This window comes from Emys orbicularis, chromosome 5, assembly GCF_028017835.1.
Source record: "Emys orbicularis isolate rEmyOrb1 chromosome 5, rEmyOrb1.hap1, whole genome shotgun sequence".
Taxonomy (NCBI): Eukaryota; Metazoa; Chordata; order Testudines; family Emydidae; genus Emys; species Emys orbicularis.
The window spans coordinates 62,643,723-62,657,777 of NC_088687.1; the positions used below are offsets into that span (position 1 = coordinate 62,643,723).

General features: G+C 46.4%; 1 protein-coding gene across 1 annotated transcript in view; it reads right to left on the reverse strand.

The window, feature by feature from the left end:
* RNF175 (ring finger protein 175) overlaps positions 1–14,055 on the reverse strand; it is a 54,103-nt gene that overhangs the window by 34,908 nt on the left and 5,140 nt on the right. Inside the window, 2 exon segments of the mRNA XM_065405713.1 lie at positions 2,922–3,060; positions 7,749–7,792. Coding sequence (XP_065261785.1) covers positions 2,922–3,060; positions 7,749–7,792 — 183 coding nt within the window.

Sequence of the window (14,055 nt, forward strand, 5' to 3'; positions counted from 1 at the left end):
TGAGACTCAGTACAAGTAACATTAACAGTCTTGTAAAAATAGATGCGCACGGATGCGAAACTAAATTATTTTCTCAGCTAAGCAGAGCATAAAGCAGAACTGCCACAACCAAGTCCAAAATTAGCTTCAACTTCTGGTATGACGGTTTCTATAGACAGAGATTCTGCTTCTTTTCACTGCGTTTCCATTATTACTGGATTTGAAGATCTGGCCATTGCCACAGGACTGTGATTCATCACTTAAATAGGCTCAGGGCAAAGGGTTGGTGTATAAGAGGGGGCTGAGGGCAGGGGTGCAGGAGGGGGTGCGGAGTGCGGGAGGGGGCTGAGGGCAGGGGATTGGGGTGCAGGAGGGGTGCGGCAGGGGGCTCAGGGCAGGGGGTTGGGGTGCAGGAGGGGTGCGGCAGGGGCTCAGGGCAGGGGGCCCAGAGCAGGGGGTTGGGGTGCAGGAGGGGTGTGGCAGGGGGCTCAGGGCAGGGGGTTGGGGGCTCATGGCAGGGGGATGGGGTGCAGAAGGGGGTGCGGAGGGCTCAGGGCAGGGGGTTGGGGTTGCGGGGTGTGGCAGGGGGTTGGGGTGCAGGATGCAGGAGGGGTTCAGGGTGTGGGTTCCGGCCCAGCGCTGCTTACCCTGAGCGGCTCCGGGGTGACAGTGGCATGCAGCGGGGCTAAGGCAGGCTCCCTGCCTGCCCTGGCCCCGCGCCGCTCCCGGAAGTGGCCGGCACTACGTCCCTGCGGCCTCTGGGGGAGGGCGGGAGGGCAGAGGGCTCTGAGCACTGCCCTCGCCTGTAGGTACCTATCATATTCTATGATTCTACCTCCCCTGAAGCTCCCATTGGCCATGGTTCCCCATTTCCAGCCAATGGGAGCTGCGGGGGGCAGTGCCTGGGGCCACAGGGATGTGTTGCCAGCTGCTTCCGGGAGTGGCACGGGGCCAGGGCAGGCAGGAAGCCTGCCTTAATCCCGCTCCGCCATGGGGCTGGCAATCCCGTGGGCTGGATCCAAAGCTCTGATGGGCTGGATCCAGCTTGCGGGCCGTAGTTTGCCCACCCCTGTTGTTGTACATTTAAAAAAACCAACCCCCCCTTATTAAAACCTGATTAATGCTTGTAGCTGAAGTGGGTCCTCTATAAGGTGGATATAAGATAGATCATATGAATGAGTATTAGGTCCACTAAAATCATCACCTACCAACCAGATAGAGTTTTTAAAATGTGATTAACTACTGGTTGAGGCTAAAGTTTCAAAAAGTAGATCCTAGTAAGCAACACAAGGCATAGGACAAGAGCTAGTATACTACTGGCATTTTTGGACACTGACAGAGTGATCCAGCACCAATGAATAGCTTTACAGTATTGTAAGGGAGAGTAATGAAAGGATAACTCAAAATGTATGTTTCTTAGCACTATCAGATATTTGCACATGCCAAGAGGGGCCATTATAAAAGCTCAACAACTCCGTATATATTTAGTATTCAGCTGTGTGTTTGTACTGGTGGTGGGACAGCAGTTTCTCTACCTCTGAGAAACTGATTTCAACAGACAATATTGGTATGAATGCTCAGAGTTGTGGAGTTCTTATTGACATGGAGCCAAATTCATCACTGGCTTACACCCATTGCAATCCCATTAAAGGCTTTTCATTTTGACAGCCCCTTCCATTATTAAAAGTTTTTATTACAGTTCCTTATTTTGTAAGGTGTACTTTTAGGGACTAATTCACAACTTCACTATTCCAGTTTTTGCCATTGTAATTCCACTGAAATCAACAGAATAACTCCAGCATGAGGTTGAAGTAAGGCAGTGGTGAATCAGCCTCTTTCTATATTTTTCTGTCACAACACAATGACTGTAAATCATATAAAACTGTGATTCTATCCTCCCTCAACCAATACAAGAAGAGAGGGAAAACTAGGGGATTTTCAACATACTAAATTTAAAATCTCTCCAAGATGGGTAAGTTGTTGGAAAGAGGTCAAGGAAGATTTAGGAAGTGGTTACTGATGTGCACTGACTCCTTGGCACCAAAACTCAAGATATCAGTATACAAACTAACAAGGGCTTTGGCCTGGATCATTCATTTCCAAGGACAAATTCCCAGTGAGAAAGAGCTACTTACAAGAGACTCATTGGCTTCAGTGGACTTGCTCACATGCTTAAAGTTCTGTCTCAGGGCCCCCATTTCCATAGTATGTGAGCACTTCACAATCTTTAATGCAGTTACACTCCCATACACTCGGGAGGTAGGGTATTGTGTCTATTTTCACAGTTGGGGAACTGAAGCATAGAGAGCCTGAGGTCCAGATCCTCAAAGATATTTAGGCTCCTAACTTCCACTGATTGAGGATCTGGGCCTAAGCGAATTGCCCAAGGACACACAGCAATCTGTGGTGGAGTCCAGGTATCCTGAGTCCCAGGCTAGTGCCCTAATCACTGGACCATCCTTCCTTCAGAGTTAGTCATGTGCAGAAGCACCTTGCTCAATCAAGGCTTCAGACTCTCTTTGGATCCTTCTCTACATCATCCCTTCGGTTAGGTGTGGAAGGGGAAGAGAAAGAGATGTGACATACCCCCTTGAGAAATTCATAGCCAACTCCCAGATTCCCAATCAGACGTTTGAGTTTCCGAGGGACGTGCTCTAATTTTTTTTCCTACTGTTTTTTTTTTAACCCACCAAGGACTGAGTTCAGCACCAATTCGTATATAGAGGAAATCAAATTAGAGTTGCTTTTTTCCTCATGGAATGATAAAAGCTACTCTTCTTGAGAACAAGAATGATGGCTCATTTTCTCCATCCATTCACAGCAGTGCCATTCTGAACTTAAGTCCTCAAGAGAAGTCTTGACTTACAATCTTTGCATGAGAAAGAACTGATGTTTTGAGATGCTATGGCTCTAAAACAGCAATCTTTTGACTGGTTACTTACATTGTATGAGCTGCAGTGCCTTTGCTTCCATTGAACCAGTACAATCTGTGCCACTACCAAGGTTGCAATGAGAATAAGAACCATCTCCATATGCATAGATCCATGGCCATGCTTTGCATGCCTCTTCTGATGCTGAAGTCTGAAAAGAAAATGCATACAATTAAAATGTACACACTAGTCCATACTTTTTTTTGACAATGAGAAGCTGGAAGGAGGATAGCTGGAAATGCCCAGACAGACCTGAAGAAGATAGTGAGCTAGTAAATTAGGTGTTAGTTTGCAATGCAATATGCCACTGCAGTTTTGGTCACTGTACAGTAACTCCTCACTTAACGTTGTAGTTATGTTCCTGAAAAATGCGACTTTAGGCGAAACGATGTTAAGCAAATCCAATTTCCCCATAAGAATTAATGTAAATGAGGGGGTTAGGTTCCAGGGAAATTTTTTTCACCAGACAAAAGACTATATTATAGTCACACAGTATAAGTTTTAAACAAACAATTTAATACTGGTACACAGTGATGATGATTATTGTGAAGCTTGGTTGAGATGGAGGAGTCAGAGGGTGGGATATTTCCCTGGGAATGCCTTACTGGTAAATGATGAACTAGCAATTGGCTGAGCCCTCAAGGGTTAACTCTCACACTTTACAAGGCAGTAGGAATGGAGGGAGGGAGAGAGCATTGCAGACAAAGACACACACCCTGTGTGTGAGAGAGAGCGATGTGCATTTCCCCTTTAAGTACACTTAGGGTTACCATTCGTCCAGATTCCCCCAGACATGTCCGGCTTTTCTCAGTAAAAAATAGTGTCCGGGGGGAATTTGTAAATGTCCGGACTTCCCCCCCCCCATGCAGAGTGCGCGTGGCTGACATGGTGCCGGCCGGATGGTGCCACTTGCATGGGGTCCGGCAGCCAGAGAGAGCCCCTCCTCTGCTTCCCCCTCCCCTCCCCTGCAGCTGAGATCACTCCCCTCCTCTCTCTCCCTCTCTCCCCCTCCCTGCATTCGCAGCCGGCCGGCCGTTCACAACGGGCCTCCGGCAGTCTGGGGCTCCTCCCCCTGCCCAGCGCTCCGCTCCGCAGCACTCTGCAAGGGCGGGAACCGGGCTATGCGCTCCGTGGGGGAGCGCGGCAGCGTGTCGGGCTGCGCATGGAGCCCGACACGCTGTTCTGAGCGGCACGGTAAGGGGGGCAGGGGGTCGGAGAAGGGGCAGGGAGGCTCTGGAGGGGGCAGTCAAGAGACAGGGAGCAGGGGGAGGGTTGGATGGGTCGGGAGTTCGGGGAGGGGCTGTCTGGGGGTTGGGGGGTGTAAGGTTTTGGGCAGTCAGGGTACAGGTAGGGGGTAGGGTCCTAGGGGGGCAGTTAGGGTGGGGGGGGTCTCAGGAGGGGGCAGTCAGGGGAAGGGAGCAGAGGGGTTTAGATGGGTCGGGAGTCCGGGGGGGGGCTGTCAGGGGGTGGGGAGTGGTTGGATGGGGCGTGGGAGTCCCTAGTGTCTGTCTGGGGGTGGGGGTGGGGGTGTGGATAAGGGTTGGGGCAGTCAGAGGACAGGTAGGGGGTAGGGTCCTAGGGGGCCAGTTAGGATGGGGGGAAGGTCTCAGGAGGGGGCAGTCAGGGGACAGGTAGGGGATAGGGTCCTAGGGGGCCAGTTAGGATGGGGGGAAGGTCTCAGGAGGGGGCAGTCAGGGGACAAAGAGCAGGGAGGCTTAGGTAGGGGGTGGAGTCCTGGGGGGCAGTTAGGTAGGGTTACCATACGTCTGTTTTTTCCCGGACATGTCCGGCTTTTTGGTCCTCAAATCCCCGTCCGGGGGGAATTGCCAAAAAGCCGAACATGTCCGGGAAAATAGCTTTGCCGGCATCCCTGCCCCAGTCCCCTGCTTACCTTGCGGCTCCCGCAGGCTGCGAGCTGCAGGCGGATTCCCCTGTGGCGGCTGCTGCTGCTCCCCCCAGACACCTCAGCTCTGTGTAGCTGAAGAGCCGAGCTGCCCGAGCGCTACCGGCTTCACGGTTTGCCAGGCAGCCCCCAGACCTCCAGACCCTGCACCCCCAGCCGGGCGCTTCCCCTCCCGGGCTCCGGCTGCACTGGGGAAGCGCCCGGCCGGGGGCAGGGTCTGGAGGTCTGGGGGCTGCCCGGCAAACCGTGAAGCCAGTAGCCCTCGGGCAGCTGTTTCGCGGCTGGGAGGGAGGAGGGGGAATGCGGGGCGCTCAGGGGAGGGGGCGGAGTTGGGGCGGGGACTTTGGGGAAGGGGTGGAGTTGGGGCGGGGCTAGGATCTACTTTTTGATAAGCAACGTAACAACGAAACAATGTTAACCGGGACGACTTTAAGTGATGAGTTACTGTATATGAAACTATCAAATCACAGAGCTGGAAGGGAATTACACCATCTGTATAACTGCAGCCCTGCCTGGAATACAGGTTTCTATCTGGGTGCCTCAATAACAGAAAAATATTGACAAATTGAAAGGCGTTCAGAGAAAAGGAACACAAATTATTAGGGGGTTGGACTGACTTTAAGTACAAGCCAAATGCTGTTCAGTTTACCTATGCAATGGCTAATGGAGGCAAGGGGAGAAGAGGAAATGTCATAATAATCAACTTGTCCCTTATGCACATCAGAGAGGGAGAGAAATGGTACCTGGGGGCATAGTGGGATAAAATTAAAATATAGAAAATTTAGCATGATTACCAGGAAAAACTTCATGACACTAATATTAATTAAATTCTTCCTAGGCAAATGGTAGATGCTCCAGTGCTTGGGTTGTTTAGAACTAGACTTACTAAAACAAGAGAAAACCATCCTGCACTGGCATGGCGATAGACTAGATGCTCTAATAGGTCCTTCTCCTCTCTAATTTCTGTTGATCCCACTCTAAACACAGAGAGGTCACAACTGAAGCCACAGAGACAAATTCTCTTTCAATTTTTGATGTGTTTGCAAGAGGGTAGAATTCCAGTTGTCACATCTGAACTCACCCTGGCATTTTGGTTCCAGGTCAGAAACAAAACTGGAAGGAGCCTTAAATTCTCTGCCTCTGTTTCCCTGACTGTAAAATGAGGATGAGCTCAGTTATTTACCTTCCTTACATGGTCACTGTGAGGGTTAACTAGTTAATGCTTGTAAAAATTTGTGAAGCTAGAAAGTGCTATATAACAAATGCTAAGGGCTGAATCCCAGAGCCTGGGAGGAAGAAAGGACCTATTTTCTGTTTTGGATCCCAAACCAGTCACTCTCATGATTAAAGCCCAAAGGTGGAAATCTTGACAACTAAAAAATGATCCTACCATAAATTTGGGACCAACATTTTGTGAAATTTTGGGATTGTCAAGACTGAACCTGAACTCTAGCCCTGCTTTGATCTGCAGCTTGAACCCCAGCGCTAGTCTCATCTGGATCCATATTTGACCCCTGAATTGAATGGAAATCTACTCTTCACTGCTAGTACTTCTCTGTAATGTGTCAGACCAAAGCCCTGGATCCAACAATACTTTGAATGTTGAGGAAGTTTGGATCCAGATCTTAATGTTGTGGCTCTGCTTCTCAGAAAAAGAGATGCTAGCTGCCTCTTTCCTAGTTTAAAACAGAAGTAGCGGTTGGGAGGGAAAGGATCAGGATGTACCACTTCTCCCCTATTACTTTTCATACTGACTCTTCCGTTCAAAAAGCAATGACTATTTGGCCTGTGCCAACATCACAGATGAGTGCAGTATAGCTACCCATCTTAGTCACTTCTTCCTTCTCAGAAATGCAGCTTTATCAAAGTGTCCCTGTTAAGCTTATTCTACACAATACCCCCAAATGCACATTTGAAATATATCCCTTAATAACATTGTTTTCCACAAAGTAAAAAGGCTATCTAATCATAAATAAAATATATAAACCTATATATAAATATAATATATATAAACCTACCTGAAAGATTTTTCTGGCAATCCCCAAAATCAAAACACCCTTCTAGACTTCAATATAGAATGCAGTATATCACTTTAACAAAGATGATATGAGAGCTATAGAAGAGATATGAGAAGTACTTGTCAAACAGCATTGCAGAATTTAGCTGAATGACTCATGGTCAGACCACACTTTGAATTGCAGATGGGGAGAATGTTTATGTATATGTTTCTGACACACATGAAATGTGTATGTTCTGATATAATAAAAGAATCACTTCTGCTATTTTATTCACACCACACTTGCTATAAATATTTTAAAGTGGCCAGCAAATGTGATGCACTTAGCATCTTCCTCCCAGAAATAAAGTGCACTGCTCTTAGAGTGCCGCCTGCTGGATAATTTACATGATATAATGACAGAGGAAGATGCTCATTCTGTTTCACATGGAGCATGCTGGAATGATGGCCTTCTAAAAATAGCTGGAGTGGGGATGCATACAGCTTATATATGAGGGTAAATTAAAATCTACTGTGATGGAGGGAAAAAGATGAAATGGTCACGTAACATGATCCCACTCTCTGTATCTTAGCCCTACTGGGTTGTTTTTGTTTTTGTTTTTTTTAATTGGTTAAAAAAACACTTTATACTTTATACTTTAATTAGTAATAGAAATGCTAATTATTTTGTTTTGCTGTCGAGTTGATTTAATGTGTAGAATAAAAAGTTCTTGAGCAGTATTTTCTAACTTTTCTGCCATGAATAAATGTTAGAGGAAATGTAAGTGATCTTTATGCTTAATATAGAAAATTAAGGAAAAAAGACTAGACTTTCTAAATCTAAAAACAAATATTTGGGATAACAGCTCTGCCAATTTCTAGAACTGCTATAATGAAAACCAATGTATAAAATCTACTGCTAATATGCAAACTCACTTACTTCCATTGTTCCTCTAGGAACAATGACAATCTTAACGCATCTCCCTGAAACAGACATAAAACTAATATTACAGCTTGACAATGTACAATAATCAGGAGGGTTTCCTTCTCAAAGTCCCCTTCCCCCTGTACCAATGGTAAGACATATTTAACTCAGATTCATATGCCACAGTTTCCCTCAAGTAAACTATGGACTCCATCTCATTCCCCCAGAAATAGGTGAGGAATTCTGCCATTAATTTCAGTTTGAGCAAGATCAAGGTCCCAAAACTGAATGAAAGACCAAAAGCAAAATTTATATAAGTTGGAATTTTTGTTGTGCTTGTTCTAGGATGGTACATTAAGATGATGAATTTATCATAAAATATAATGTCCTTTAACTTTCTCCTTAAATCCCTGGGGATAAAATATAGCAATTGCGTAAAAAAATTATCAGGTTGAGTTTAAAGCTAAGTATACTCTAGAGTGACTTACAAATATAAAGCCTAATTCTGCAGTTGCTGCTGGTATGATTTGTCCTATTGAAGTCCCATAGAGCTATAGCATCGTTCACATAAGTAAGGGCTGATGGATCAAGCCCAGAGAGTGAAGTGTCTAGATACTGCATATTAGAACTGGTTGAAATATTTAATACAAAACTTTTTAAAACTTAAAGTAGGCTAGTTCTGAAGATGAAATGTGTACATGAAAATTTGTTTTTCTTCAAAATATTCTGATTTTTAAAATTAGAAACAAACGAAAACCTGCAATTTCTTTTTAAAATCAAAACTGAAAATGCATTCCCCTTTTTCAGTGGCAAGTGAAAAAAGGGGGATATAGAGAAGGGAAAGATAGAGGAAGGGAAAATACTAAAAATGGATTTCTATTTTTCTGGTTTTCCATTAAAACCCACAAGTTTAAAAAAAATTTCAAAAAAAAATCCAGAAAATTATTTTTTGAAAATTTTCACAAAACAGTCTTGCCATTTCCCAACCAGTTATTTTATATATATATATATATATATAATCCTGTTAATACATTTGGACCAAATCCTGAGACAGGGCCGGCTCCAGCATTTCTGCCGCCCCAAGCAAAAAAAAAAAAAAAAGCCGCGATTGCAATTGCGACCGGCGGCAGCAATTTGGGGGGGGGGGGGGGCGAAAGCTGCGATCGGCGGCGGCAGTTAGGCGGCAGGTCCTTCGCTCCTAGAGGGAGTGAGGGACCTGCCGCTCCCGAATTGCCGCACATGCCGCCCCTCTCCCTTGGCCGCCCCAAGCACCTGCTTGTTAAGCTGTTTTATTAGAGCATAAGCTTTCGTGGGCTACAACCCACTTCTTCGGATGCAGTGGGTTGTAGCCCACGAAAGCTTATGCTCTAATAAATTTGTTAGTCTCTAAGGTGCCACAAGTACTCCTGTTCTTTTTGCGGATACAGACTAACACGGCTGCTACTCTGAAACTTGTTAAGCTGGTGCCTGGAGCCGGCCCTTTCCTGAGAACATATTGACTACAGTGGGACTACTCATGTGCATACGTTTTACATTCATTTTATTTATTTAGAGGTATTTCTAGGGTGCTGTTTGCTATAGGAATCCTAACAGTAGGACTTAAAGCAAAATGCCAGCACAAGGGAGAATCTAGGGCTAGATTGTAACTTTTTAATCTACCCTGAATAAAGGGGTGGCATATAGCTGCACCAACCCACAGGAGGAATTGCAACTCTCAATCCCCTTGGGCATCTAACTGCCATGGAACCAAAGCTCTTCCCACTCTCTGCCCCATCCCATCTCCTGACCACCACTTGTTTGCAGGAGGGAGTATCAAGCAAGTAGCTCCTGCTCTCTTCTCTGTGGCTGGAGCTACATTGGAGTAAGGGGAGGCGTGGGAGGGGAAGTACTTAGGGTGACCAGATCACAAGAGTAAAATATCGGGACACGTGGGGGAGGGGAAGCCACAGTCCCCACCTGAACCATGTGGGAGAGAGATGCATAGCCCTAGGAAGCAGTAAGGGGGGCACACTGCCTGGCTCCAGCCTCCTCTACAAGCCACGGGGACACACAGCCCAGCTCCAGCCCCAGCTGCAAGCTGCGGGTTGGGGGCACACGGCCCTGGCTCCGGCTCCCGCCGCAAGGGGGTTCTCAGGGCTGGGGCAGTGAGTTGGGGCATGGGAGAGGGGTTTGGGGCGCTGACTCCCGGAGGGAATTTAGGTGCGGGAGGGAGCTCAGGGCTGGGGCAGGGACTTGTTAAAACATTTCCTGTAATACTAGTCAGTCTTGGTTTTGCTGTCACTCTACCAAAAGGTTGTAATGTAATCAGGAGTCACCAGGTCATTTTCCTCAAGATCACAAATACTTACACCTTCTGTCTGTTGGACTGATCTATTTAGAAAGCAAAGTGCTTGAACTAAAAATAAATTAATTTAAACTTGAAAAACAGTAACCCATTTGATGGTATTGAACCATGCTCTCTGTATGTATGTGTGCACCAACAGGTGGAAGGGGAAGAAATTTGGGAGTAATATTGGGACACTTTTAACCCAAGCCAGTAGGTCAAGATTTAAAAAAAAAAAAAAAAACTTGTCTGTTTTTAGATGGCTGTAGACTTTAATTAATCAATATAGAAAGCATCCTCAGCATAACATTGTATAAAGAGCTCTGCCACTGGAATTACAGTCAAATTCACCTCTTTTCATGCATATTTCCTTAGTAATGAAGAATGATGAGAGAGAAAAACAAAAAAATCTTCTCTATATGTAAAATCCTTACTATATTGATTACCTTTCAAAAGTTGCTGTTTGCCATCAGCAGCTTTGACAGATAGGGTAAAGACTAGAAGTTATTTACGCAGCAAAAAACTCAAGTTCAGAGTGTCTGTCAGGTGAAAAGTGCTCCCTAATGAAGTGTAAAGCAATATCCTCCATTTTAAAAATGTACAGCACTGGAAAACAGACTACAGGAAAATATTCTTTGTTGACAGAGGGATGGACTAGATTACCTAAAAGGTATTTCCAATGTGTAATTTTACATGACTATGAAACACAACCACAGGTAAATCCCATATTTGTTTTTTGACCAGCTAATTACACTGTGGCAAAATATACAGACTGGAAATATGGGTGTAGACAAGTAGATACTGTGGTGTACAATTCTTATTTCCTGGACTCATCTTTTGTTTGGGTGACTAACAGGTTTGTTTTTTCTCTTTATCACACTCTTCAATAAAGACATGGCTATCTGCACCTTCTGCGATAATTATCATATTGGTCTAAGTTTACACTATACAATTTTGTTCCCATTTTTCAGCACCTGTTTATTGTGTATCTTGTCTTAAATTTGACTGTAAGGCCCTTGGGGCAGGCACCATGTATTCTTATGCACTTGTATAGCACCCAGCACAAACGATCCTTGCTCCTGATTGGGGCCTTTGGATGCTACCAAGATACAAATTAATAATACTTATAATTAATATAAGTTGTCGTGTATGGAGACCTAATGCCACTGTTCTAAGGGCCTCTTCAATTTTTTACAGTGTGTGTACATATATATGTACATACTCTTTGGGGGGAGAGCCAGAAAGTCCTGCTGCATGGGCTGGCAGTCCACAAACCCAAAAGCTAAGTGTTCCCTCAAGCAGGGGTAAGGAAAATTCCTATATTTGGGATTTGTTTTGAGCACATTTTAAGTCTCTCCCCTGGGTGTATGTGCTTAAATGAGACATTCTCGCTTCTTGGCCTTCTGGCTAAGAGAGGTGAAAACATTATCTAGTATCCCATTAATTAATTACTGTTTTGTAAAGAATTTTGAGATGTTGGGATGGAAGATACTAGTGGAAAGAACAGGCTTGATTTGGCAAACCTTTCTACATGTTAGTAAAGGCTTTCAGGATCAAACCCGTAACCTGCAGTTGTTAAAATCTCCCTCACTCAACTCATCAGTTTGTGATACCCCTGAAGCATAAGGAATTATTCATGGGTTTTCTTCTTACGCTGTAGTTTTTGCTTCTTGCTTCTGATTTTTGTTTAGACAAGGGTTGTGATTTGGGGCCCAGATGTAAGTAGAAGCTATAGCGTAAAACCTGCAATATTATTTGGGCGAGTAAGTACTACTCAAGATAAGAACGGGTTGCAGATCTGGCTTACATTTAAGGTCAGGCAGCGGAAACTGACAAATAATCGCTACTGCAAAAAGACACTGAGTCAAATCTCTCTGGCAGAGTTCCGTTTCTCTTTACACAACTTTGAAATTTTTAATGAAGTGGGATTAATAATAACAATGAAATTACAGTGAATTGATACAAACCCCTAAGAACCAATATCTTCCTCCATATTCGTACAACTTCCCCATGTTATGATCCCCCCTCAAATGACCCCCCGAACATGCTAAAACAGCACCCCCTCCACGCTACACAACCCCCACCCGCAGCTGATACAAACCCTCCTCCCAATAACACACCTTCCCCTCCGCTCCACCCCCATGTATACAACGTCCTCCCGGCGCCACAATCAACGACGCCGTTGAAAAACCTGGCTCTGAGCTGTCCCCATTGACTTCTATGGGGGCGGGCTCGGGGTCTAGCCCTCCGGCTCCCACCCCGCATCGCCTTCGCGGAGGGGGCGCGGCTGCTGCAGCGCCGCCGTTACCTGTTCGTGCCGGGCCTGGAGCCCCCGGAGCTGCGCCGCGGCCAGGCCCATGGCCCTGCCCCCCCCCGGCGCTCTAGTGCGGAGCCGCAGCCGCCCCTGAGCAGCTGCGCCGGGAGCGGCCGGGCGGGCTGGGTGCCAGGCAGGGGGCTGGGTGCCAGCGCTGATTAGGAGCCCGGTGGCACCGGGAGAGGGGTTCTGGCAGCTGTGGGAGGGCAGGGCTGACTCACGGGAAGTGGCAGCCGCGTTGGGGGTCCCGTTTTCAGAAATGGCTGGAAGGCCTTGAGCCTCCCTTGGTCGAGCCCCCTCTTAGCTTGAATCAGGGCCTAAATTTGGCCTTGATCGCCCCTGTTTGCGGGGCCAGGAGAGGTCCCCATAGTGTGCAGGCGGGTAACAGATAACCTAGCAGCACAACCTGCATGCACAAGCTGGGTAACTGATGGCGTGTGTTGCAGTGCGGTCTGCATATGCACATTTGGGTAAAGGCCTTTTCATGATGTAGTTTGACTACAGATGTCTTTGGCATAGGAAGGCCAGTTTAGTGCATGCAAACAGGTATGTGCTGTAACATTGGTGGGTGCAAATATATGCTTTAACTGAAAAATGACCTATTGGAGAAGGTTATCATCTCCCCTCCACTTTGTGTGTGTTTGTTGTGGTTATGTTTTTGCCAAAATAGTTATACAAGAGACAAACACACTGTATTTTAAAACAAACGTGTGTTGGTGTTGCTACTGTTAGCTTTTCATTCTTCATGAACATGTGCATAATACTTGGAGTGGAGGATTTTTCCAGTAACTTAGTGTTCTGAATGAGAGAGAACGTAGCTGACGTAATTATGTTTTATTAGACCAACTTCTGTTGGTGAGAGAGACAAGCTTTCCAGTTACGCAGTGCTCTGCCTTGTCCCCAGTCAGTTTACTGTTTCTTCAGTAGTATTGGTGACTTTTTTAAGTATTAGTGATTTACTTTTACTGACCACTGGATGTACTTCTCCAGTACAAATATCACAATGTCCCATATCAGACAGGGGGGACTGCAGAATTTACCACTAAATAAAGTAGAAATGTACAAGGCAAAAACTATATTTTGCCCTAACCATTTCCTCTTCGATCACTTTTTAAACAAATGGGGGGAAATGACAGGGGTGTGGACTGGGTAACAAGCTGAATGGCTGAACTGACATCCCATCTGGTACAGTAATAAATATGTTCAGTAATAATCTGCACATATTCTTGTCCAAGGATCTCAAAGCACTTGATGAATAATTAACTGGGGCAGGGACTATCTTTTTGTTCTGTTTTTGTACAGTGCCATAGCTGATGGCAGCCCCGTGGCTTATGTCCCACTGAAAATGATGGGAAATAGGCATCTTCTTTAGGGGCAAGTTTACTTCCACCAGCAAGGCCTTAGGGAACCAGGATCGGCTCCAGGCACCAGCTGAGCAACCTGGTGCTTGGGGCGGCAGATTGTTGGAGGCAGCATTCTGCCCAATCCTAGGGCGGCACGGCTGCACTTTCCCCCCCCCCCCCCCCCCCCCCCGTTCCGGCCGCCCTGTCGGGGGTGGCAGCGCGGAGAACCAGAGCGCCCTGCAGGGCAGTCCTCTTCCTTCCCTCCCTGCCGACCGGAGCGGAGCCCTCGCGGCAGGCGGCGGCGCAGCGGGAGGGGCCGTGTGGCAGCGCCCCTGCTGTAGC